Raw genomic sequence first — 25,630 nt, forward strand, 5'->3', positions numbered from 1 at the left:
AGACAGACTATGTGATAAGCCCTTCCAAATCCCACAACATTTGTTATAGTCACTGAACGCCTTTCATTAGGATTGCTGAAGATAAAGCCTCTCTGCTTCTTTGTATCTTCACAAAAGCTTTTAAAAATGTGGACTTATATCTGTAGGAAACAACTATTATTAATGAAGCAGCTGGATTTCTTTTAAAGTAGGTTTCTTTGCAGCCATTTGCTCTGCTAATTATAAACAGAAATGCTGACATATATCTGCAGTGCTTTGGGATGTTGAATATTATCTAAAGTACATTTAAAAAGCATTTTAGAAGAATAACCCATATCTGATGTGTGAATTAAAGCTGTAAAATAATATACATGAAAAACAGCTGTAGAAATTATTAGCTCACATTTCCCCCCAGCAGTTCTGCTTCCAAATATATCCAATGCAATGTGAGAAGCGTTGCTCCACAGTAACATCATAATTCTGCTGATGCCAGTTTCTATTAAAGTATCCTAATAAATAGTAACGGTTCTGATACATGGATGCATGTGAAATAAACCTGGAATATAGATACCAGAGCAGTTCAGAGAAAGGTAATTCTCTCTCAGTTATTTCAGGACTTGGTTCTGTTCTCTTCTATGAAATTACACACACACACACATGCACAGAACAATGTTTCAGGCCCAGACAAATCTTCCTGGGGCACTACTGAAGAATTACAGAGCAGGGGAGCTGCAGGTACTCAGAACAGGGGCAGTTCCTGTGCTGCAGATGGAGAGAGAGATGAGCCAGAAAGGAAAGGGGAGTAATTTTTAAAAACTAAACATCCAAGACATGGATGAGATCGAATGCTGCATAAAAATAACTTGATTTTGAAAAATCAGCAAATTCTCATGGGAAACTGCTGGTATGTTTCTGACAACATGACAGATGTCTGTCATGTGTCTTGACAATGGAAAATAAAAAAAAAAAAATATTTGGGAGAGTTGATGAGGAGGACAACAAAGAAATGTTGGAGAAAAATTACTATGGAATAATCAAAACCAAAATGTAAAGAGAATCAGGGTCTAGAGGTATCTGTGACAATGGCTCTGCTGTCCTCTCAGGGCTCTATCCCTTGCTCCAAATGCTCTTCTCTTGTGGGTCCCCTCTTCCCAAAAAGTACTGCCTGCCTGACTTTCTCCCCTCTCATGTAAATCTTTCTGAAGTGTTGGCTGCTTTTCACTTATTCACCTTTTTTCTCCAACCAGTTCCTTCTTCCTGCTACCAAAGAAGAGCCTTCAGTCACCATCACCACGATTTTCACACCAGTATTTCCACAGCTCCCTGTAGAATATCTCTCCTTTGGGATACCCTTTCTAACAAGTTCCCAAACCCACAGGCCCCTGACTTCCCACAAGCCCAGATTTCCCATTCTGCAGGATGGAAAGGGGAAGGCAGTGGGGCTACTAAGGGCTGGTGCTTATTTTTAAAGACAAATCTGAAATACTTGACATTAAAATTATTCACACAGGGTCTTAGGTCAGTGGTTTCTGGAGCATTTCCAGGGGTTCTGTTAAAAAAAGAGACTATTTTAGGATAAGTTTTGCTCACAGAGGGGGATCAACCTTTCATATTTGCATTTCTAAGAAGAATTAAATACAATTTTGCCAGCATGTTACTCACATTTTCTGTAGTCCTTCTTTAATGTTTGCTAAGGACCTTTGGGTGTTAATTAATGCCAGGACATTTCACCCGTGAATTGTTTTCTAATTCAATTTGTTAAATGCAAGTAGCCATAAATATTATAAATCAATTACTGGGTATATTCTACGCTTCACCAACCAAAAAAATCATAACAGAGTATTTTTGAAGGTGATTGAGAAAAATGAACCACTTCCATAAGGCCAGGCATTTATGCTTCAATTTATCTTTTCTTTCACAAAAACACAATTTGAAATACATTTTGCTAAATACAGGAACTACTTTTGTAGAAGAAATCAATTATATTCTGAAGTTTAAATCTTCTTTTTTTTCTAGCCGTGCTGTAATGTATTACTGTACGTCAGAAATGTACCCTGGGGAACAGGCTTCTATTCTTCACTAAAAATCCATGAATAACATTATGTAGAAATTAATTTGTGATAAATGATTTAAAATCTTAACCTAGAATGGTTTCTGATTCAAATGTCATCAGAAAATGGCACCTCACCCGCAGGAAGGAGTCAAGGGATCCGTTCTCCATGTATTCAACTACAATCATTACTGGTCTGCCTGCAAAACAGCAAAAAGACACATTAGGATTATGGACATATTATAGGGCTTTTACAATTCTAGCTGTTCTGCAGAGGTTATTCACAGTAGCTGAATATAAAAAAATATTTCCAAAATTCTCACTTATATCACAAACACAATTCCCTGTGTTACTCCCTAAGAATTATTTTCTGTACCTTTATTTTTATTTTTATTTTTTTTTAATTTTTTTGGGTCTTACTGGTTTAGCTGAATGCACATCATTCACTTTGGTGTATTCTCCCTTAAAAATGATCAAAGAAGAGCCTGCTATCTCCAAGTAGCACAACTTGCCATGTAATATTTTGGAATGTTATCTGAATTAAGGCAAAACCCAAATATTCACGAGCCATGTCCAAGGAATTACAAACTGAGAGTCATAATTTTCCTCTCAAAGGAAAATATCTCAGTTACTTAGGAACACAGGAGACAGATAGAATAGGGTCTCACAAAAAAAGCTCTCCTAGACCTAGATGTGTGCATTGGGTGTGTATAATCCAGCAAAACTCTGAATTCATATGTTTGTAAATACCTAAACACAGTGTTACCCAAATCAAGGTTCTGCTCAACCAGCACAGTCCCAGGGTGGGACCATACCCAAACTGAAGCAGAACAAGACACTACATTTATTTCTTGAAAGGATACCCAAATCTGAAGACACACTTTTGAAGCATATATTTAACTTAAACACCACCTCACTGCTGGTAACCTTTAAAAAACACCTCTGTACAAGTTCTTGATAGGAGAGGGGCAATCAGGCTGCCAAACAGGCTGCACAGCAATTCTTAGAATTATTAATATCACAAAGCAGCCATTCTATACAAAAAAATGAATGAAGAAGAATGTTAGCAAGATTAGGAAAGGAGTGAAAGGTCTTAAAACTGCACTTTTCTTTTCCTGGGAATGCCCATCTCTTCTGAGGTTTGTGGGAAACCAGAGCTATGCCAAGTGTTGACACTGTGAGTCCCCCATTTCACTTCCCCAATTCCACACTAGCTGGGACAGTATTTTTAAAGTCCAAAAGAAGACTCTTTCATCACTTTTTTTTTCATCTCCTGCTCAAATTATGTTTGTGATTTTTTTGGATGAGGGGATGAGGAAACAAGCACAGTGCTCGGGCTGATAAAGCATAGAAGGACATTTTGATCCAGTACAATTGTGCATTTCTGTTCAGTTTGGTTAATAGTGGAAGTGTTTATTTAACTGTCCACAAGGTACAACAGACCACAGACAGGTATTTCTCCTGAGCTGTTACAGTTAACCTTAAATCTAAAAAAAGTGAATGATCCATTTCTGTGTTTGCCAGACAAATGCAGAGTTTTGGGTTCCTGGTGATGCCCGTTCTGCTTAGTCTGGTCTTTCTGTAGGTCCTATCATATTCCTCATTTCCTCTAATAATATTTGTGGTTTTTTTCTGTATTGACTCTCATGTTCACATCTTCAATGAATAAAACATTTCATAGCGTTGTCACAATACTACAATTTTTTTTGTGTGTGTGAAAATTCCCAGATGCCTTGATAGTCTTTTTGGATAGCCCTTGGAAGTGTGAGGAATAACCAGATTCTTTCTTTTTAACTGAATATTTAGACTCAGCTGCTGATGGGCATCTGCCACCAAATCAATTATATTAATCTGCACCCATTCTTTATTTTTGCATTATAAAACTCTTTGGTTTTGCATTATAACCTGAAAAGATACATCACTTTTAAGCTCTTAGAGATCAGAGCATTTTAAAAATTCGTGTTTCCTTTAGTTCAGTTTGCTCATGATGACTGGTTGTACAGCCCACTCTCTTTAGTTCCAAGCACATGAATGCCCCAGATTCCCTTACCTTTATCATTTCCTTACTGTCAAAGGGCTGACACCTCCACATGAAAGGAAAATCCTATAATCTAGGAAATTAAACCAACTGCAGCCTGGTGCTAGAAAATCTTACACTCTACAAAACCCTCTCGAGCAAGTAGTAATTTCTGAATTGATGCAGACAATAGCATTTCTCAATAAATAGGGGTGTGAAGCTGGCTCTCAGATGGCATATTTGGTCAGGTAGAAGTTACCCAGAAATTTCTCATTCTGGGTAAATCAAACAACTAAAACACCTGTATGGAAAATCTGCATTTCAAAGGAAGGACAAATAGAGCTTTAAAACAGCACCCCTGATTTCCTGAGGGTAATCCTTTGGCACTCTACACTTTCCAGAAGCTGTAAGATTCTCTAGAGGCTCACAGACTCACATTACAGCTTTTATACTCCTTAGATTCATATCCTTCAAACAAATTATTTTCATACTTGTTAAACAGAACTATTAATTCTTCTGCATTCTCTCACAAAATATTCCTCCCTCCAAAAATAAACAAACCCACCTGTACTTCCTTTTGCTCAGACCCTATGCTCCTAGATTAAAGTAACTATGAAATATATTTAATATATAATTTCATCATATAATGTAAACTATAAAATATAAATCTATAATATAAAATAGATTTAAATAATATTTATATATTATATTATATAAACATATTCATATTTATTTAATTTGGCTTAAAATTATATTAATTCATATTTATGATATAAAACATGTATAATAAAATATAAAATATATTAAATTATATATTATATATTTTTGTTTATTAAATTATTAATACAATTTAATTAATATATTATATTTATTATTATTTATAGGCACATGTATACTTTAACATAATTTTATATATATAAATTTTATATGCCTTAATCTGTATCTTTCTGTAAAGAATCTTTTTGTAAAGAAGAGGTTTTGTTTTTTTTTTTCACTGGACAAGGAGGTTTTAAACCACTCAATTTGAATGACTTGAAATGACATGCCTTAACACAAAACCAGCTCTTCCAAGTGACAGCACAGGAATGGCACTAAATACACAAAAAAAAGCAGCATTTTCCTTCTAACAGGTTGCTGTATATCAGAAAATCAGCATATCATCAATAAATTTAGCCACTTAGGCTGATAGCTTCCCACTGACTCAGTCTGTATCACTTGCCATGCTACCTAAATTTCAAATGAAATTGAGGTGAGATTGTGTCAAGACACCACAATGTGTCATGACACCATGAAAATAAACCTGGCTCCATCACTTGATTATCTGAAGCACAAATCTTTAATCTGGACACAAACCTAAATTCTCAAATAATCCGGTCTTTAGTGACAGCCCTTGATAAAAGCCACCTGATTTTGGCTGCAAGTTTAATTTATCCCTGGAGCTATTCAAGTATTCCAAGCCAGGCTGTGGCAGTCATTTTTAGCCAGCACAGTATTTGTCTTTGGAGCACCTGTGGATTAAAAATGTCCCAGCTGTTGTTAGGGTGGCCTGAAGATACAGTAAAAAATTTTGGTACACAGTAGAATCCAGTGGGAATGTTATTCTTTATGTTATCTTTTATAAAGTAGTGCAATTTGAGTTCAGAAAAGCTTGTATGTGCTGGACCCCTGTACAAACACAAAACATTGCTTTAGTTTTAAAGAGGACTACAAAACTGACTTTAAAAATAATACTGGGAGATTTCTAAACTACTGTAGTGTCTGCATCTAAATAAATTTTTAAAAAAGCCCATTACTTAGATTACAAAAATTCACATTGTTCTCATTGTACTTAAGAATTCTTCATCCTCAAAACAAGAACAGGAATGAATAAATGGGAGTGGAGCAGAGAAGTCTCCGAGACAGAGAAGCAATATTTGATGATTTTATCAAGGCTAATGCAAAGCTGGAAGGCATTGAGTTATTCTCCTAGGATTGCTTACAGCACAAAGGATGGAGAAGAAATAGGTTTAAGGACAAAGAGCAGGGGGGTACAGATGGCAGTGAAGGCATTCCTGGGAGTGATAGTGACCTCCACAAATTTGGCTGCACCTCCTGGCATGGGAACATCCCCAATGTCCAGCCCAAAGAACTGCCCAGTTCAGGGGAGTGTTTCCACATGGATACAGGAACAGGTACAGGAAAAGGATCTGAAGAATCAAGTTAGTTTTACAGTCAAGAGCCACACAAGGAAGGGGAAAAGGACACTGAAAAGAGATGAGGGCTTGGAACAAAGGAACTAAAAACTGTGGGCATTGCTGGAGGAGAGCACACAGCTTCTCGTTTGAATTGGGGGAGGATGAAATAAAAATGTTTGAGATGGATTCAGTGATCAAATCAGTCAAACAAATCAGACTTTCAGCAGTTTTAGATGCTGAGCACTGCTGGAGTGGGGAGTACTGTGAGAAGGCAGACTTTTTAAAGCAGAGGAATTTATAGAGCGCCCTGAGGCAATAGGTTTGAACCCCAAATACAGACTTTACACACTACACATATCACATTTATAATTTGCAGCACATTATAACAGATGTATCATTCTACTACATAGCCAAGGTAACAACATGAAATAATAACTGTATTTATACACAACACACACACTGGTATCATCCCTATGTTCTCTGTTCTCAGATTTTTTGTGAAACCATAAATATTCCTGCCCAGACACATGTGGGATATTGTCTAAAGCATTTTTCCCTCCTTGCAGATGGAGTAACTGTGTCTCTGGGAGATCCATTTCAGAGTTCCAGCACCTCAGAAAGCCACACTGAACACACAAGAGCAGTACTGGGCCTTGGCATGGGGCAGGAAAAGGACAGGAATTCAATTTATCACAACTGAGATGAATCTATAGAAGGTGCAGGGGCTGTTCACTGTTTTGAAACAACTCCCACCTCGTGTCAAGAGGCTGACTGCTTTTGACAACTTTCCCTAAGAAAATTCCTCACTGGAGTTTTCCCACTCAGCTGTACTGCAGTGCCACTCAAATAAAACCAGTGAAAATGACAAACAAACTGTATTGATGTCATGCTGCCTCAGAATATGCTGCAGTTTTGTATTTTCCATTGATCAATCTGCTTGACATCTTTTTAATAAGCAGGAATAAAAAAAAAACCAAAGCAAAAAAAGCCATACATTGCAGAATAATGTAAAATACCGATTAAATCTGAAATTCACATTGTATATATTTTTAGTTCTGTATTTTTTTTTTCACAACACAAGGTTTTGATAGCATGCAATTTAATTGAGTGCCAGAGTGATGAATAAGAAGGAGAATCTGAAGTGTCATATCAATGACAAAATATTCAGCTTGTTGTCTCCTGTTGTCATTTTAAATAATGCAGCAAAGACTCTTTTAATGAATGTTTTATGTAAGATTAATCCTCCAAAAAGAACAGTTAGCACATTTTCTTTTTCAACAGACTTATAATAAAATCTCTAATACCAATTATGGGGATAGATTTGTTAACATAAACACATGATACCCATTCTTTCACTTAAATCAGCACAGGTTGGCACCTGTTCCCTGGTTCAATTTAGAAAATATCGCTCCACCACTTCTGCAGATCAGAATCCCCATGGCTCAGGAAATCACCTCCCTATCAGGCATCTTTTCATTCCAGAGCCATGTCCTGCTGTTGGCTGCCCAGGGATTTATCTCCTGCTAAAGCCAGAGGGATCAGCCAGCCCCAAACACAGGGCACCCCCTCAGTGGGGGCTGAGCCTCCCCCAGCACCCAGAGCAATCCCAGGGAAAGGCAGGGAATGCCCAGGAGCCCTTCCTGGAGCTCACACCTGCTCCATGCACTGCCAAACCAGAGAGCCATGGCACTGCAGCTGCTTCTCTGCTGTCACAACTGAAAGTGCATTTGTGTGCAACAGAAAGAATTCATTTCACTTAATAAAAAACATTTTTCCGTAATACAAAACGTGTGAAAGAAAAAATAAATGAAACTAAAGATTATGAACTAAATAAAAAAGTGATTAGAAATAATTCTGCCTCTTTACATTTTTAGTTTTACATTGTTAGCCCACATCAATTCACATGAAGCCAATGTGAATTTCACTGCAAACCACCACACTTGAATTATTGACTCACGTGACAGAAGGCCCCTGATGAAGACCTGTGTCCAAACAGCTTCAAAAAGAAGTCACAGTTCCAAACTCCTTTTTAAGAATTTAGAAGCCAGACTTTGCAAACTGTACGGGGTAACATATTTACATCTGGCTGCCACAGGAAATCACCTAGATATAACCTAATTATTTTGCTGCTAGAGCACTCTGGATTTTCTCATGCCTATATATCAAATATCATTAGTTAATCAAGTTAATATCATTAATAGACAAGTTAATAAACAAGTTAATATCATTAAGTTAGTTTAGTCAGGGGAAGATACTTCTGCAAAATGAAATAATTATGATTCGAAACACAGGAATGACCATAAGATACTGTTTAAATGTTAGTAAGGTATGGCCACACAGCTATCACTGCTACCTGAGGCTTTATTGTATCCACACAATCTGAATCTGTATCCATAATCTGAAAATATTTCATAATATAAACCTGTTCACTGAGCTGGTTTCATGTAATTATACTTTAAATGCTTTTCCACTTACTACCCTGTGACCCACTGGCAAGAATTTGTGCCTGTGGCTGTGTTTTGGAAGTGAGGAAAAGTCTGTATATATATTTATGAAATACCTTCTCAAACCTTCTGGCCCTCCCCTCGTGTCGCAGGCTGCAAGTGGCTCTCCTGGTTCCTCACAAAGGGAGAATGTGCTTTGGACAACAGAAATTTGAGCAGTCCTGCTGCTCCTGCAAACCCTAATCCACATCAATCCTCCAGTGTGCCTCCAGAAGATATTCTGGAAGATTTAGAGGGAAGGAAAGTAGAATTGTAAAGAGAAAGCAGCTACGTTGTTTCCATGATTCATTTTCTGATCCTTATCTTTCCATGAGAAAAGCAAATGGAATGCAGGAGAGGGTAAAACCAGAAGAAATATGGTGATTTTTTGTCACTACCTGGGGGATGGGTAGGTGAGAGAGAAATAATGGCTAAAATAATATTATAGAAATAGAAAAACTGGCACTTCTGCTTTAGCACTGAAGCAAAGAATAAGAGAAAAAAAAATCACAACAGATAACACAATCTGTTCAGATTCAGTGTAAGAGAGAGACTTTTGCCCAGTTGGATTAACCAAAACAATTCACCTCAGTTATTTTAAAAATGAAATTCAGCATATTTCACTTAATCTAATGACATCTCACCCTGAAACTCCTCAGAATTCATACCAATCCACATCCTCCTGTGCAAAGAGCAAAGGATGCTCTTTGACTCAGAATTAAACCACAGAGTCCAACTGCATCCATGATCCCTTGCCCTGCTGACCCCAGAGCACGTAAAGGAATTTAAACAATGTGAAATCTGTGCTCTGGGGGCTTCTGCACTTCATATTCAGTCTGCCATGATTCATAACAAGTTCCTAGGGAACACAAGAAGCAAATCCTACTTAATCTCTGTTGTGAATTTACCTGTTATCATAGGGACATTATATTTAGAAGATGTAAGCTACAATGCAAATTTGAAAAGGAGCAAAATAAAAAAAAAAATATTTAAAAAGCATACCTAAGGTTACAATGAAACAGGTTTTTGTGCTTTCATAAGGTATTATTTCAGTCCTATTCTTTTATTGTTTATTCGATATTATGCCTAATTGAGAAGTTTCTAAGATTCTGACATGACTTTAGGATATCCTTTATGTATTTTTCCATTTACTATTTGAGCTGTTCATTTCCCTTTAGTCTACATAAAGATTACACATCTGAGATACCACTGAGCTATAAGAAACTCATGATCCACCACTCTTCCTTTATGAGCAAGGCATCACTTCTCATGTTCTGGAGTAGTGGAGGTCACACATCAACACAAAAAAAACCCCACAAAGGAACCTTTGGTTGTAACGTGTGGACTGCAAAATCCAAAATGAAGAAAACAAAACATCACAAGTCAGGGCTCCCACAAATACATGATGCCCTGGACCAAAGATTGTGATATTTTTGTGATTTCCTAGGGTTTTTCATCATTTCTCTTTGAGAGTTTTTACCTCCAGAACATGAAGGCACACATTATCAAGCTTCTTTCTCCAACTCTGACTCTGCCTGTGTGTCACAGACAGGTGATACAAGTCTGTACAGGATTGTAAAATCTTCACCAACTGCACAAGACACCTAAAAAGGCTGTGCAGGCCTAAATACCACTGTGTAAAATTCAGATTTAGGCAGATTATTTCCCATATTCAGTATTTGGGCCTGGGAATGCTTACTCCAGCAAGTTGAATTTGGTAAAGGCACACTGGCTTCCTACCTAAAACAGACCAAAATTATTTAAACATTGTTCAAGTTAGCTGTTTCTCCTGCATCCCATCTCACAAAAATGAACTGGTTCTGATTATGCTTTTACATCCTGTGTTTTACCACTGCCCAAAAAAGGGAGTTCAGTTTTCCCTTAATCATAAAACAAAGAAAATCTGTGTACATCTCATTTACAAATATACTTCTGTGTACATGTCAGGCTCCTCCTGCTCTCCTCTTCAGATCTTTCTGCTTCTGTTAGTAAGGAACAGCAATTTGCTTCAACTAACATTCTTCTAGCAATAAATTCCACATTTTCTGTAGTCAGATTTTAAAAATATGCAACAGGAGTGGATATTATGTAAAAATGACTACATATGTGAATACTTTTTCCTGGGCTTCTAGGATTTAAATGTTTGGAATTGTTTACCAAGACCAACTGAGCATGAAATGAGACATTTAGCAAGGGTGAAGAATGAAAACCTCCTTTTACCACATCCTACACTCAGAGCTTAATCCCAGTTTTACAGTTCAATCCTAACCCTGATCGACCAGCACAAAATATGTTTCTTTCTGTATAAATGCTACTTGCTGCTCATCCTTATTTTGGTTCTGAAGTACTCCCTGCCTGCCTAATGGGAAAGTCCATCTACATTTGAACTTCTCAGAAAATACATGCCATTATGTATTAGTTGTAGGGTTTATAAATTAAACACTCCAGCACTGAGGCTGGACAGAATAAACTGGAAGAGCCATTTGGCTCAGGTATTCCAGGACAATCACATGCAACAGAAGAATCAATTTGTTAGTCACTGGGAAAGAATTAGCAATTTTCATTTAACAGCAAATATAGAAGTGTAGGTGCTGGAATTCAGAGTAAAAAAAAATACATTGACTGGGGGGGAAAAAAAGAAGTTACTTTCCTCATTATTGGAGTACTATAATCATAGTTGAATTCACAATGTACAATTGCTCCTTGATGGTTCTTGTTGAGTAATTTTGTTCAATAAGGGTCTGTCAATACAATTTGCTTTCAAGTGTCAGTTTATACAATATCAAGAATAATGGGCTCGCTCAGGTGCACTTGGAAATTGTAATAAAATATTAATTTTGGGCAAAAGAAAACTGATAATCATCTAGTTCAGTACTCCACAATTATGCCTGAGTTTTTTGAGGAGCTCTGTGGAATAAATGTGAACATTGTAATGTGTGTCAGACAAAGAGCCCTAAACAACTAAGCAGTAAAACACTGAAGAGGAGATAGCCTCTGTAGAATGTGATTTTTGTTGAAGAGGAGTCTGGGACAGCAGTGAGCAAACCATCCTATATATCCTATATAATCATAAATATATAGGATAATAATAAATTATACATAAATAAATATATATATATATACATAACTTCCAATTTCTGGAAAGTAAGTTCATATTCTATTTCTTGCATGCAATATATATTTTGAGGTTCATGAATGTGGGTTGCTGCATCAAGCCAAATGTCTTTGCTTCTGTTTTCCCTACAATGTCAAGGAGCTGGATAGTTAAGGCTCACAAATTAAGTGTCAGGAAATAACTGATGGTCATACTCCATTAAAAAAGTCACATCAGGATACTTTCACAGAAGCTTCAGAGAGGAGCTCTGTGAGTGGAACAGGGGCAATGGTCCAGCTGCTGACCACGTGGGGAGATGATATTCACAGAGAGGAGTTTATGGCAAGAATAGTTTTGATTGCTCTCCCACCTCTCCTGCTAACACAGATGAACAGTCTGAAGGAGAGGTTTGACTAACAGAACCTTTCCATGGGTGCTCATAGCCTGGCACCCATCTCTAGTTCTTGTTGACAGAAAAACTCAGTGAAGGAGTTCAGCTTGAGAGGAACAATAGGAGAGGTATCTGCTTTCCCTCTTTTCCTTTCCAGCTCATCTGGCTGAGCAATCTCTGGCTTTTCAAAGGCAGTGGTGCACCCTGAGGCTTCCTGCCTGTAACTTCTGCCAGGAGGGCATTTACACAACAAACCCTTGACATGTCACTTCCATCAGGAGCTGCAGGAGGAGCAGCTGAGAGCTTCCCCCAGGTGCAGCAAAGAGCAGGGTGCTAAGTTTGGAGGAGCTGGAATGTGAAGAGAGAGATGCAGCTCTGACCATTTATAATTTGGGTTTTCATGTCTCATGAAGGAAGCTTCCACAGCTTGAGCCAGCATCAGTATGATGAGGAGTGTAAATGCTAAGTGGTTTAAGAATTCTATTTAATACATGCAAGGCTATCACTTGAGAAAAAGTACTTACTGCTCATGTGAATCCATCTGTCATTGCAGACCTTCTGCTAACAGGTGGAATAACAAGGACTTAAGTAATTTGTGACATAAATGATAGCTAAATAAAATGGAAGCTATTGTCTGCAAATGGGCTTGTTTTGGCAAGAATCTAGGATAAATTTTGAATGCCTGCTTAAAGTTTTGCTTCTGGTGAAACTCCTGTACAACAGTGACAGACTTTTGATGTAACTATCAAATATAAGTACTATTGCATTAGAAGTAATGTTTAGACTTTAAAAAAACTACATTTGAGACAATCTATTTATGCAGAAAGATGTAATTCCTCATCCCAACAGCATAAATTAATCTTTAAGTTGGCTAAATGAGGATACCTTTTACATAAGAGAATCTCTGCACAGTGTAAAAACTGAATTACACAAAACTGAACATCAGCTGTCAATGCAATAGTAGAAGAAATACACTCCTCTCAACTACTGAGATTAAAGTAGAAAGGGAAAAAAGGAAACCAACAGCTGCATGGCTCTGCCAAGCTGCTTTCCAGACACTTATTTATAGCAGGCTTTCTAGTTTAGTTCTGTATTTCATTAAAACATCTGTGGTAAATTTTGTAGAAAAAGATCTAAAAGCATTTTGTCTTTAGTAAAGAATACATTTTCTGAGTATTTGGAAGGGAATCTGCCACTTAGCTTGAGTTAAAGGTTTTGGTAAATAAAAAGCATCTCATTATCTTTGTTGCCAGTGACCCTAATAGCAGAATAATGCTGGCATTTTAAGTCTCTCATGTAGTTAAATTAACTGAAATCTTACCCATAACCAGTATGTGAAACAATTAGGTTATAATTCTGCAGTTATTAAATGTTAAGTACCTCAGTTAGGTTTATGAGAGCTACTGTCCAACACAAGCCCAAACATCTCCACTGAATCCTGCACAGCAAGAGTCAGTTCTGAGTCTCTTACATCCCAGATCAGCACTACCTTGCCAAGATTTGTTTTCCTGGGTTTTTTGTTGTTTTTTGTTTGTTTTCAAAAATGTGTGGGATTTTTTTCTTGTTCACATGTAAAGCAAAGCTGCTTTTAGCAACTGAGTATTGGAAAGGGCATCCCCATGTCATCTCTGATACAGAAAGAGGCAGTTCAGAATGTGCACCATGCTTAATATAAATGTAAATATGATAAAGTGGAAAAGGAAAAGTTAAATAGAAGCACTACGGGTAAGATTGTTGAGATTCAACTGTTGGCAGCAATTTCTGACTTTCACTGCAGAGCTTCATGCCACCTGACCCCCCATGCATTCCTCCTCAAAGGAACATATCTCATCCATATCACAGTTCTTCATTGACTTTCAACTACTGAGAATCTTCCCTTTCTCTGGGGTTGCTGCTTTGCTCCATTTTTTGTTGCTTTTGACATGATCAACAACAACATTTATCTCCATTAACTGTTACACGTCATGCAGCTGCATTCCCATTTTTTTTCCCACTTTCAATGTTTCATCAGATTGAATCAATTATTAGTAAAATACATTTAATAGCAAGGCAATATGAATGAGTTTCATTAAACAAACTACGTTTAAGAGTTTTAAGTCCATAAGATCAAAAGGTTTACAAGCACTCAAAAACAACAGTCCTGAGGATTTTACAAAATTAACTTGTAAGGGGAGGGAGGTAGTTGAGAAGCCATTTCATGAATTTGAGGCCATTTGTAATTTAATAGAATCTGTGGGATGCTCTACATAACACTGTGTGGAAAACAGAGAATTTTTATGGGAAATTTTATTTCCTCTTCAATAGTTGTTTAGTTACAGGTAGCACTTCATTGTGATGCTGACTGCCACAACACCTAAAGCTATTAAACACTCAGGATATCCCATGGAGAAAAAAATATGGAAAACATTTCACAAACTGTTGACAAAAGAAACCCAAACAGTCATAAGAAAAGACATCAAAGCTGCTGAGATGCTTCTATTCAAAGAAAGCAAAGAAAGAAAAATAGCACTTGAAATAAAAAGAAAAGTAAGAATCATCTTGTAATTAGAATTACTGCAGTAGATAAAATGGGGCACAAAGAAGTACAACAGTTTCCTTTGTATAGCAAGTCAATAACATTATGTAATTTTCCAATTTTCTCCCTCTTTTTACCAGAAAAGATTATTTTTTTTAATTCAAGAAAAACTTTTAAGTAGCACTACAGATAATGCAGGATGTCCAGAAAAGATATCAGACTGACATTAGCCCATGCACAGATCCATTTTTACACAGAAATATATAGTTTGGAAAGGAACTTTGATTCAGTTTTAACTGTAGTTATATATATTTACTTTTCATTTATTACTTTTGATGGAAGATGGTGTTTAATGGCTCCAGAAGAGAATGAACTACACAAGTAGCCTGTCTTGGAAAGGATGCCTCTAACCTGTCCTCACTCATTTAAACAGGATTACAGGAGTTCAAATCATGGTAAAAGTTATTTTTTTTAAAAAAAAGGTGATTTTCATCAGATACAACTTGCAGCTACCAAAACCCACAAAGGTTTCAAACACAAAATTAGTACATAATTAAGTTTTCCCTTTCCAAATTTGTTTTGCTTCCATGTTTTAGCAATGCTATATAAATTTTCAGGGAAGAGTCACAGAATCCCACAAATTCTGAGATTTGACAGAGGCATGTGTAAAGTTCTCCTTCTTTGGAGCACAGAAACACTACATGAAATGGATGACTAGAGGATACCAGGCTTTCTCTTCCAATTTTTAGGTTGGCCACTTAACTGCAGACCACTTTCCCTCACAGTTTCTCCTATACATTAATTGAGGAAAATGGCTCATTCCCAAGAAGTTATTGTCTTTGCCCTTTCCTTTTGGCTTGGCTTTTTATTGGAAAGGACATCTGATCTCCCTGTCTGACCCATACCAAATTTTATTTCCCTGAGATGTGTGGAGAGATGGGCAGAGAGTGAAGGGGAAAAACTGATGTGTGGGAAGAGGCTGGAATACCTACCAGAGGAAATGCTGGGGGGTAAAGATCCACCCCCTGCCACTGGATGTGAGGCCAGAATGCTATTTAAAAATCCCGCCCTCAGGAATCTCGAAAGAGACTTCACACCAATGGTCGGAAAGGATCCTTTCAAAGAAATAAAAATGATCATTAATCAAATGACTTGTTCTCTGTCTAACAAAAGAAGTTGACTGTTTAAAGGAAGAACAACCAAATCTCTGCAGAGTTAACAGTGGTTTCATAGGAACAGATCTCATGAAAAGCAGTTAAAAGACTTTGTTTGCTTTTTAACCAAGTCATACAATACACAGCTTTAACAAGAAAAAGGTTTTTTGCATAGTTTGCAAATGGAGAATTCCAGAACTTCTAGGAGCAATAGAAAAATCTGGTGTTTCAACAGCAAATTGCACCTGTGGGATACTCATAATGCATTCCAAATGATTCCACCATAGAGACATGTTACAATTTTGTGTTCAAATCAAAGACAGACCAGTAGAGGTGAGGCTATACCAGCAAAGCTGTTTTACACCAGTATTTTAAAGCCACCTGACAAAAGTCATGTCAGGCAAGGGGCAAAGAAGAACCAGAATTTGCAGGTAAAATACTGAATTCTGTGTCAAGAATCATTCATCATCAGTCACCATCAGTGAGAGCTTCTTGTCAAACCTCACAACGCCTGTCAATATACTGATACAGGCAAAAAACAGGAGTATGGATGATGTCTAAAGATTTTTAGCTTTTTAATATACTTTTCATGTAATTGTAACTTTTTAATTTTAGGCAGTATGGACATGGCCCCTTTTCTGCTTTGCTCTCACCAGAAACTCAACACATTTTATGCTTTCAATATAATAAACTCTATATTCTTCTCATTGCCTACAGGTACAGTTTTATTCCTGGAAACAATGATTGTCTCTTCCACCTCTTTTAAAATAAATATATGTGACATATCTACAGCAGTGGTGAGAAATGAAGATGCCTCAGCATTTGATCTGCTGTTTCAGCTTTCAGCATTTGTACAGAGATCTGCAGACATCATTTCAACTTCCTCATGTCAGTGCTCAGTGAGTGCCAGCATCAAAGATGGATCTGAAATGACAGCTCTGCACATCTCACTTGAAAGCACAGGGTCAAGATTCTCCCACCTGGCAATAAATCTAAACTGACAATCAGAATAATCTGGGTATTTTTGCAAGTGCATCAAGTAAGCATCCATCCAAAAAGTTAGGCAATGGCAAGTTTGTTTTCCTCACCTTGCAGGTACTTCACATTTGTTCCTTTAAGAGACAGAAAGCATCTTGATCTTTATTCACAACAGGGAAAATAAATAGCCCTCAACAGTTGGGATTTTTTTTTCCCTAATAAAAATACATTGAGGAAAATTTACCCTCAAAACACACGTGCACTTGCTGAATTTAAAGTAGCCTAAGAGAGCTTTGAGTTTTATACTTTTATTTTCAAGCAAGAGTTCTAATTTTCTCCTCAATCCATATGTCCTTTAAATTTGTTAATTAGACATGCTGCCGTCTGTGGAAAAATAACTAATTTAATTTAATTGGTGATCTAGATGCAGTACTTTTATATCTGATGACTAAAGGTAAGTTTTGTCTCTGGGCACTCAAGAGAAGTCTTTAGCATTCTTATAAAATTGGAACTTGTTTCCAAGTTCCATGGCTTTCACTTTAAAATATTTGCAGAAGTGATCCTGGACAGACACTACAGAATGCAGTACACAGAAATTCAAATTTAAAATGGAAATTTTTCCATTAACTCCAAGATGTTTAGTACTAAACAGCATCTTAAAACATAAAGGCTAAATAATGAACATATGAAGACTTCCCAAACAGAACATTGCTCCTCTGTTTCAAAATATGAATTATACCAAACATGAAGCACAGCCACTGAGTCACACACCATATGTACAGACCTTCAGAGAAGCCAAACTGCTTCAGATTCACCATTGACATTTTCCTCTATTTAAATGTTGTTAAATGACAAATAACTCATTTCCTAACAGTTTTACAGTAAGGTACTTTGTTATAGAAATTAATAAAGACAACCCCAGCTTTATTTTACTTATTATACATATTAAGAAATAAATAAAAAAAAAAAAAAGAGGAGCAGTGAATTTTAGAGCAAGTAAATATATGAATTTTAAATCTAAGGAGAGAACTAAAATTATTGAGGTTTGATAAGAAGCAAATAACTAAAAGAATACATATAAACAACACTTTTCTCTCACACTCAAAAGCTTGGATTCAGTTGCTTAGGCATAAGTGGTCTGTGTCATTTGAGATGCTGTAAAAAATCAGAGACATTCCCAGCTGAGTGGCAGACACGACACGATCAGCAGGATATTTACACTCTCTAAGTGGCAGTAAGAGGCAAAGCAGCAGTTGGATATTTCAGAGTAGGTACTGAGTGTCATTTCAGGCAAGTGAATCCCATCCAGTCTCCTGTCACCTCAGAAATGTCTCTGACTAAGCAGAACTCAGAGATACAAGACCAAGACCTCATTTAGTCTTGTCTAGAAGTCCACAAACACCTTCTAAAAAGGACAATGTTGGTAACATTCAGCCCTGACCAGTATCCATCCGCAAAAAAATGCAGACAAATGAGAGATTAAAAGTTCGTTCATCTTTAAACATTCATGGCCCAAAATTAAAATACAGCCCCAGGATGAACTTTTTTCCAGCCCCAGGTATGGTTTTTTCATCATGTACACAATGAAAAGGGTTTGAGACTTGATTAAGTGATTTTATATTGGGAAGGTGACAATCATTGCAGATACAGCAAATTAATTCTTGTTAAGCCACATCAATCACTACCAGATGGACAGAGCTTTGCTAGGAGCTTTGGGCATTTATAGTAGTTTAGAAGTTACTAAAATATTTACTTGTTTGCATAACACTCATGAAATATTTGAATGAATTACACAGACTCACAGAATGTGTAAGGTTGGAAGGGACCCCTGGAGTCAGCTTGTTAACCAGATTTATTGAGAAATGATGCCATTGTGTCAGTCCACATCATACAGAGACTCATGCTTCCCACCTCTTCTGCTTCCTGCAAAAATTAACACTCATCTTTGCAGTGGGTGCACTCACACTAATGGAAAGATCCTTCAGTACAAGATTCTAAACTGGGAAAAGGAGACAAGAATACTAAGCCATGATTCCTCAGTGCCCTCAACTGCAGTTGTTATTTAGCAGCTTACAGTCATGGATTTATTGAGGAGAAAACCCCAACCTCTCCCTGCTCCCCAGTTACACACGATGAACATTGTGTCACCATAACACGGGGAAACCCCATTAGTTACAATATCAGTTGGAAAAATGTGTTGAAACTGTAGAAATACATGGCAATACTCAGAATAGCTGACAGTTCATGAAAGTCATCCACCACTTTCTGAGCCCTGTGATACCAATTTATAACTCAGTGTAAATTCTTCTGTTTCACAATAATTACAGCTAAGTGCCTGGGCTCAGAGGCAGTAGGGGAGTGCTGAAGCAATTAGCCTGCCTTCCACCTTCACTGCTGTTCCTGGGGGAATATCTTCCCACAAATGGTGGAATTTGATAGGGAAGTCACTGCTACAGCATCCTAAACTGGCATGGGGTTAGTAGGATATTATCCCACTGAGAAGAAGGGCAGGAGAAGGTGGCTGGGCAAAGGAAATCCATATGCTTAGTTCAGCTCCAGAGCACAGACATTAATTCACACCCATTTATTGGCACTGCATGGTCACAGCATGGCCAGCCAGGAGGAACAGCCACGGCTCCCAGCCCACATCCCATGGCCTTGCACCAGCAACAAAACTGTGCCCTGTTCTTTGTCACTGCTGGTTTTCCTGATTTATTACACTTCAATACTTTCTGCAGGTGGAATTGACCATTTCATGTGCTGTGCACTTCTGAGCATCTAACAGCTACAAATTCAAAAGCAGCTCTTTGGCTGCTTAAATTAACAAAGTGGATTGAGAAGTTCTAGAGAGGTCACAAGTGCTTTCTATTTGTTTTCACAAGTACCACCTCTTTATCAGCAGCATCAAAAGAAGACTTTAGTCTGTTGTTCCTTTCCCACAGATTTGGTTTGGAAAAAAAAAAAAAGGAAAAATACATGGGTTATTTAATGTAAAAACCCCTACTGCTGATTGTTTCTGTATTTTCAGTTCTTTTGATGCTTTCCATGCAGGGATTGTTAAAACCCAGCTAAGAGAAAGTTCTTAGGAATTCTGCAGATGAAGGCTTTGGGGAAGTGAGGGCTGTAAGAAGCTTTTGCATTCAGTGTGGCAGGAAGCCACTGAAAACTGGCTGCTTTCACTCCAAACTGTATTTTCATGCAGGGTGGGCTGAACATTTAGTAAAGAAATACTGGAGGACAGAATGCAGAAAGTTTTCTTGATTCTTCAGAGATTTTTCCAATTATATCACTTAATGTCTGAGAGAAAACCGACTTCTGTTATGAGCACTTCCCATTCTAAAATAAAACCTGCTTTTTATTGTCACTGGTGTTTCCTTAGTAAGTCAGAAGAAGGGTTAGAGCATTTTTCCCCAAAATAATTTGAAATATATCCATTATGGAAACTACTGGAAACCAGTCGACTTTTCTCTCACATGATTTTATTGATTTATCCTTCCTAGACCATCAGGAATAGCGCATTACTTCATAATCTTTTATGAGGGAACATATGGAAGGGTTTTATAAGGAATGGCTTTATAAAACTTTGAAATTATGATGTCAGATTACAATTTTTAGAGCACTCAGAAGGCTTGACTTGCAATGGAAATAAAAATCACAAGCAGGGAAAAAATGTATCCCTGATGAATTTGTTGGATCATGTTTTCAGTACATTCAGAAAACATAAACTTTTTTCAATGCGATAATCTGGTGATTTAGAATATGATCTTAATTTACTTTAGAGCTTTTCCATGAAAGTAAAGGCTGATAGAGTGGTATGCCTAAATTCTTACCTGAATAATTCATATGTCTTAGAAAAATCTGATTTTCAAGATCACTAAATAGTATTTTGCAATAGACATCACAGAATGTTAGAGCATAATAAGAATTGACAAAAATTACTGTGCTTAACCTCTGCTGAAATCACAGAACACAGAATGGCTGAGGTGGGAAAGGACCTCTGGAGGCCACCAAGTCCAAGTAGATCATGGAGGATTTCCATTACCTTGCAAATAACACAGTGAAACTCCTGAAGGCCGAATTCTGCTCTAGGGTATACAAACCCATAAAACCAAACCTGCATTGTGCTGTGCAGAGGGAAATTTATACCCTCATGCTCAGCAGCAGATTTTCAAGGGGGTGGTCCCATTTTCCTTCCACAGATTCCACCAGAGTAGTTGACATCGTACACACAAATAATTATGTCACCTCTTGGTGAATTTTCAAGATCTCATAGAGTCCTTTGACTGCTTTTACCTGGTGTCTGGATTTTTTATTTCCACTCTTTTTGGGCTTACTCTTGAGCTAGAATTTAACTCTGAATTTCCTTCAGTTTACTGGTTTGGAAATAATGAAGCATTCCTATGTTTTGGCTTCATATCTGAGGAATAGACCCTTCTAGCCCAGCTCTTGGGGAACATATTTTCAAAGTCCTGCTTTTCTATTTCAAGTTCCCTAATTTCTGCTCCAGATTTAAATGTACAGGGTCTGCCTGGAAACGTGAAGAAGACAAACACTGGGCAGGGCAAAGCTGCTGTTCAGATCTCCATCCCTGATGGGTTTAACCTTGAGATCCTTGGGAAAGACAATGCTTCCCTACAAACCTGCACTCTCATTCCTTGACTGGCAGATGGGAATGAATCCAGAGGTACAATTATTTACACAGAATGAGACTATTTTAGAAAACCTCAATTGTAACAAATTCTGGCTTTACTTATTACTTCTCTGGGACAAAAAGCAAATGCTGAAAGAAGCTTGTGGTTCCTAAGGAGGAACTGATATAAGTTACAGAATATTTGGGGAGAGTATTAACATCTAATTTAATTTCCCTTGCTGCTTCTAGACAAACAGGTGATTTGGGGGGTGGGAAATGAGGGAATTGCTTGAAAAGAGTTCTACAAACACTACAGGCATTTATTTTGCAATGTGTTAAATGTCAATGCACACTGAAGTTCTGGTTGCTGGGAAGATTGGTGTGACAACATTAATATGATTAAGGCTTTTGACAGCAATAACAACTGCTGTGTTGAATCATCTTTGTAGTCTTAATGGAATAGAAATGGAAATGCTGAGCTTCTATGGGATAAAGCTACCTGTGTATGCTTAAGCTGTCTACTAAATATGTATTTTTCAGTCCCTGCTAAACTGAAAATTGCTTTAGCACAATGCTAAATAAAAACCTGAAATCTTTATGTGTTTCTAGGGATGATGATACCCAGGACACTGTACAAGCACTGTATGCTGTACATTTGGATTTCATTATCACACACTCATTATTGGATAGAAACAAAATACTTTAAAATTATGGTTTTCATGATAGAAGAAAACAAAGCCTGCAGTATCAGCCAAAACCTTTGTGGTTCATTTTGTATACTTCACTATTTCAGGGAATTATGAATCCATTAAAAATCAGCTGAATTATCTTTTCATCACCCACTTTTTGTTATTTTGGAAGAAAAAATCTAAGCATTCCTATCCATTTGGAATTCTTTGTCCTTTAAGTCAGGAAATTCCCATGTGAAATGTTGATGGGGTAAATGGGTAAAAAAGTTCCAGGGGCTTTTAAATTTTCAGTTTCCTATTTTCGTGGTATTTCCATAAAAACAGAGATTTGGTTTTAATTTTGTACTTTGTGTTTAGAAATTGCAATAAGTTTTAATTTAATGAGTGAGATAGCTTTTCAGGGGTGACATCTGAAGATGAATGTGTTCATGCAGCCTGCTGTGCCTTCTGCAGTTCTGCAGCTAAAGCTCTGATTTTCTCCTCTTCTAGCCTTGTTACCCTGTTACAGTATGAACCAAGGGCAGGAGACAAACACTTCCCACTTTTAGATAATAATCTAAAAATCTGAAAAAGCCTCACAGTGTTCAGCTGAAAAAAACCCCTTGGGGCTGAGTGATTTTCTGTTGAACAAATGTACAACATAAATTGAGGATTTCTTTTGCTATTTCACATTCATACCATTCACAACTTCCTATGCAGTAATATCAATGAAATTAAGCCCACAGGTCTGATTTCCCTCCTTGTAATAAACACCAAGTGACTTCCTCGAATAACAGATGCCAGGATTAGAAGTGGAAAGATCACTGTCATTACTGGAATTGTGGCTTGGAATGAACTCTTTGATTAGAAGTGGATTAAACGCTGGTTTAGATTTACAGATCTTTAAGTTAGACAGAAAATCCTCTCTGCTCAGTGAAGGTGTCCCAGCCCACAAACCAGGTTTTGGGCAGATCTCTGATGGGCTGAGGCACATGGACAGGAATTCTGCTTTCTTTTTTGAAAAATGCTGCTGACCAAAGAGAATTAGCTGTGCTTGTTAATTATCTCCTTGCTGACACCCTTGCATTCAGAGGATTTTCCCTGCAGCTCAAAGACCACTTGGTGTTCAGTGAATGCCATGTGGTAAAACCTCTCTCATCCCATCTTCCTTGTGCTGGTTTTGGCAACAGCGACTCTGCCAGGATGGATGTTGGACATTATTTGTTTATTTAGGCCACAAAGTCACATCTTTCAATGCTTATAAAGGCATTCATTGAAAGATGGAAGTAAATTGCCAGTCTTACCTGAAACACTTGCATGCTGAAGAATGTGCTCAACTATAGCTGAGAGGAAAAAAAACTGAGAAACTAAACTCTTTCCAAGTGGGTAAATTAATAATTGTCAGTCTAGGGAGATATTAACAAATTTCTGTCGTTTCAGGAAGAAAGGTAATCAATTCTGTGAATTCTACCAACAGTACAAATTCTAGCAAACAGTGGCTTGTTTCAGATTTTTACTATGATAAAAATTCTGTACTATGCTTCTCTAGATAAAATATTGAAATGAAGTCATTATCAGCTAAACTTATTTGCTTTCAGATTTTATTCAGCAGAAATTACCTTGTTAAAGTTTAGTTGAAAAATGACAATATTTACAGATGGATGTTGTTATGAATCTATTTGAGAATGTCTGACTGAATACATTTCCTTCTGAAAATGTGTTTACAGGATTGTCATTAATGTTTTGTGCTTATATTTAGAAAATACTTAAACTGAATACTCTGTAACTTCACACCATCTATTATGATGTTTTAAAATCATATTCTTTTCTTTTCCACATTGCTTCTCTCTTTCAATTGTGTCTCCCTTAACAGCTTTATCATCCTCTCCTGATTTAACAGCACTATGTTTATCTGGGAAGAAATTTAACATTTATGAAGGAGTATTTTTTGCAAACTGATTTTCCAACCAGGGGTTTGGAAAGGATCCCAAACAGTTTGCATCTAAGTCATTTATTCTTCTGAAACCTGAACTATTGCATGTATTAAAAATCAGAAAGATAATTATAGTCAGCAAAATAGTTCCTTTTGCTCACATCTAACTTTCATGTTTCATAAAATACAAAATCAGATATTTATCTGAGAAAATTACCAGTTCATTTTTCAATTCTTCTTCACTATATGAATCTGCTGTTAAAGGTATCTTAAGCTTGTTGCTTTACATTAGAAATTTGGGTGTGAGCCTTGAAGCTGTAGGAAATATCCCAATGCAAACTTTTGCAGCAGAGGCTTGTATGGAGAGACTAGACCTGGAGGGTCTACAGGTAATGATAAACAAAAATATTAATAAATAATACTAAAGCCCAATAATGGTTGCTATTGAAAAACCACACATATTTGAAGATGAGTAGCATGGTTTCCATTTAAAACAGTTATTTCCTGTTTTCCAGTGGAAGGTGTAGCAGGATGCTCTGCCTGGAATGGGGTAAAACAACTTCAATTATGCCCTGTGTATACAGAGTTATCCCCAGTCTTTTCCCATGCTCAATCACATATACATTTACTAGTGTGTTTTTGCCTCTATACAGAAGAACAAATGAATGTGCACTTATCAAAATAAATCAACCAAATACAGCTTGTGAATTGGGATTATTGATTGCTTTCTACACACTCTTTAACCCCCTCACTCCTTTGGCTGTCAGCTGCAATTGCCATTGTCATTTATAATTGCTCTCTCATCGTTGCTTTTATGGTTTTCCTGCACAGGCAACAGATCAGCCATGTTGTGCAGCAAATCTGTCAGCACAGTGCAATCTTGTCTCCCCCTGATATCCATTGATCTTCTGGTTGCAGCTGTTAAAAAAAGCCCCAACCCTTCATACATCTCCTGCACGGCCCTTTAACTTATTGTACCGTATTCTTCTTTACTTTCATGGCAGAGAAAGAAATTGCATATTGTATTCAGATATTTCAGATGGAAAAGAAATCATTTGTGGCTAATAACTATGCTAATTATGAAAAATTATGACCATGCATTCCCTTCAAAAGAAAAGGATAAATAAATAGTCTGGCCATATCTTATCTACAGGACTTTATCTTTTCTTTATGCTGTTAGTAGGAATTATTTTTGTCACCTATTTTTCTAGAACTTCATCTCATGTCAAAGCATCTGAATATCTTTGAAAGTCAGGTCCTGTGTGTCTGAACACAGACATCTGAAGGCAAAGGATCCTGAAGAAAGTGAAATCCTGTTTCTCAGCTGTAACCTATGAAAGCAGAATTATGGAATTTAGTTATGTTAGATAGTGCACCCTGGTCAGATTAAGCTTCTGTTAACAGGGTGTTACTGCTTGACTGTTTGACAATGTGCTTTTTCTTCACTGCTTATCGTCCTGTGAAAGATGCAGCAGCAGAACTGACAGTCATAATGTATGGCTTGCTCACTGCAAAAAGGGAAAAGCAGAACACAGAAATAAATGCTCCTGATTTGAACTGCAGG

General features: G+C 37.1%; 1 protein-coding gene across 4 annotated transcripts in view; it reads right to left on the reverse strand.

The window, feature by feature from the left end:
* LOC107206925 (ephrin type-A receptor 6) overlaps window positions 1–25,630 on the reverse strand; it is a 379,928-nt gene that overhangs the window by 57,976 nt on the left and 296,322 nt on the right. For all 4 annotated transcript variants that reach the window (XM_015633404.1, XM_015633396.1, XM_033518822.1 and 1 more), the window contains 2 exons: window positions 15,696–15,818; window positions 2,168–2,229 (listed from right to left, as the gene is read on the reverse strand). In XM_015633404.1, coding sequence (XP_015488890.1) covers window positions 2,168–2,229; window positions 15,696–15,818 — 185 coding nt within the window. The remainder of the gene's footprint in view (window positions 1–2,167; window positions 2,230–15,695; window positions 15,819–25,630) is intronic.

The sequence above is a fragment of the Parus major genome, chromosome 1 (genome assembly GCF_001522545.3).
Source record: "Parus major isolate Abel chromosome 1, Parus_major1.1, whole genome shotgun sequence".
In the NCBI taxonomy this organism is placed as follows: Eukaryota; Metazoa; Chordata; class Aves; order Passeriformes; family Paridae; genus Parus; species Parus major.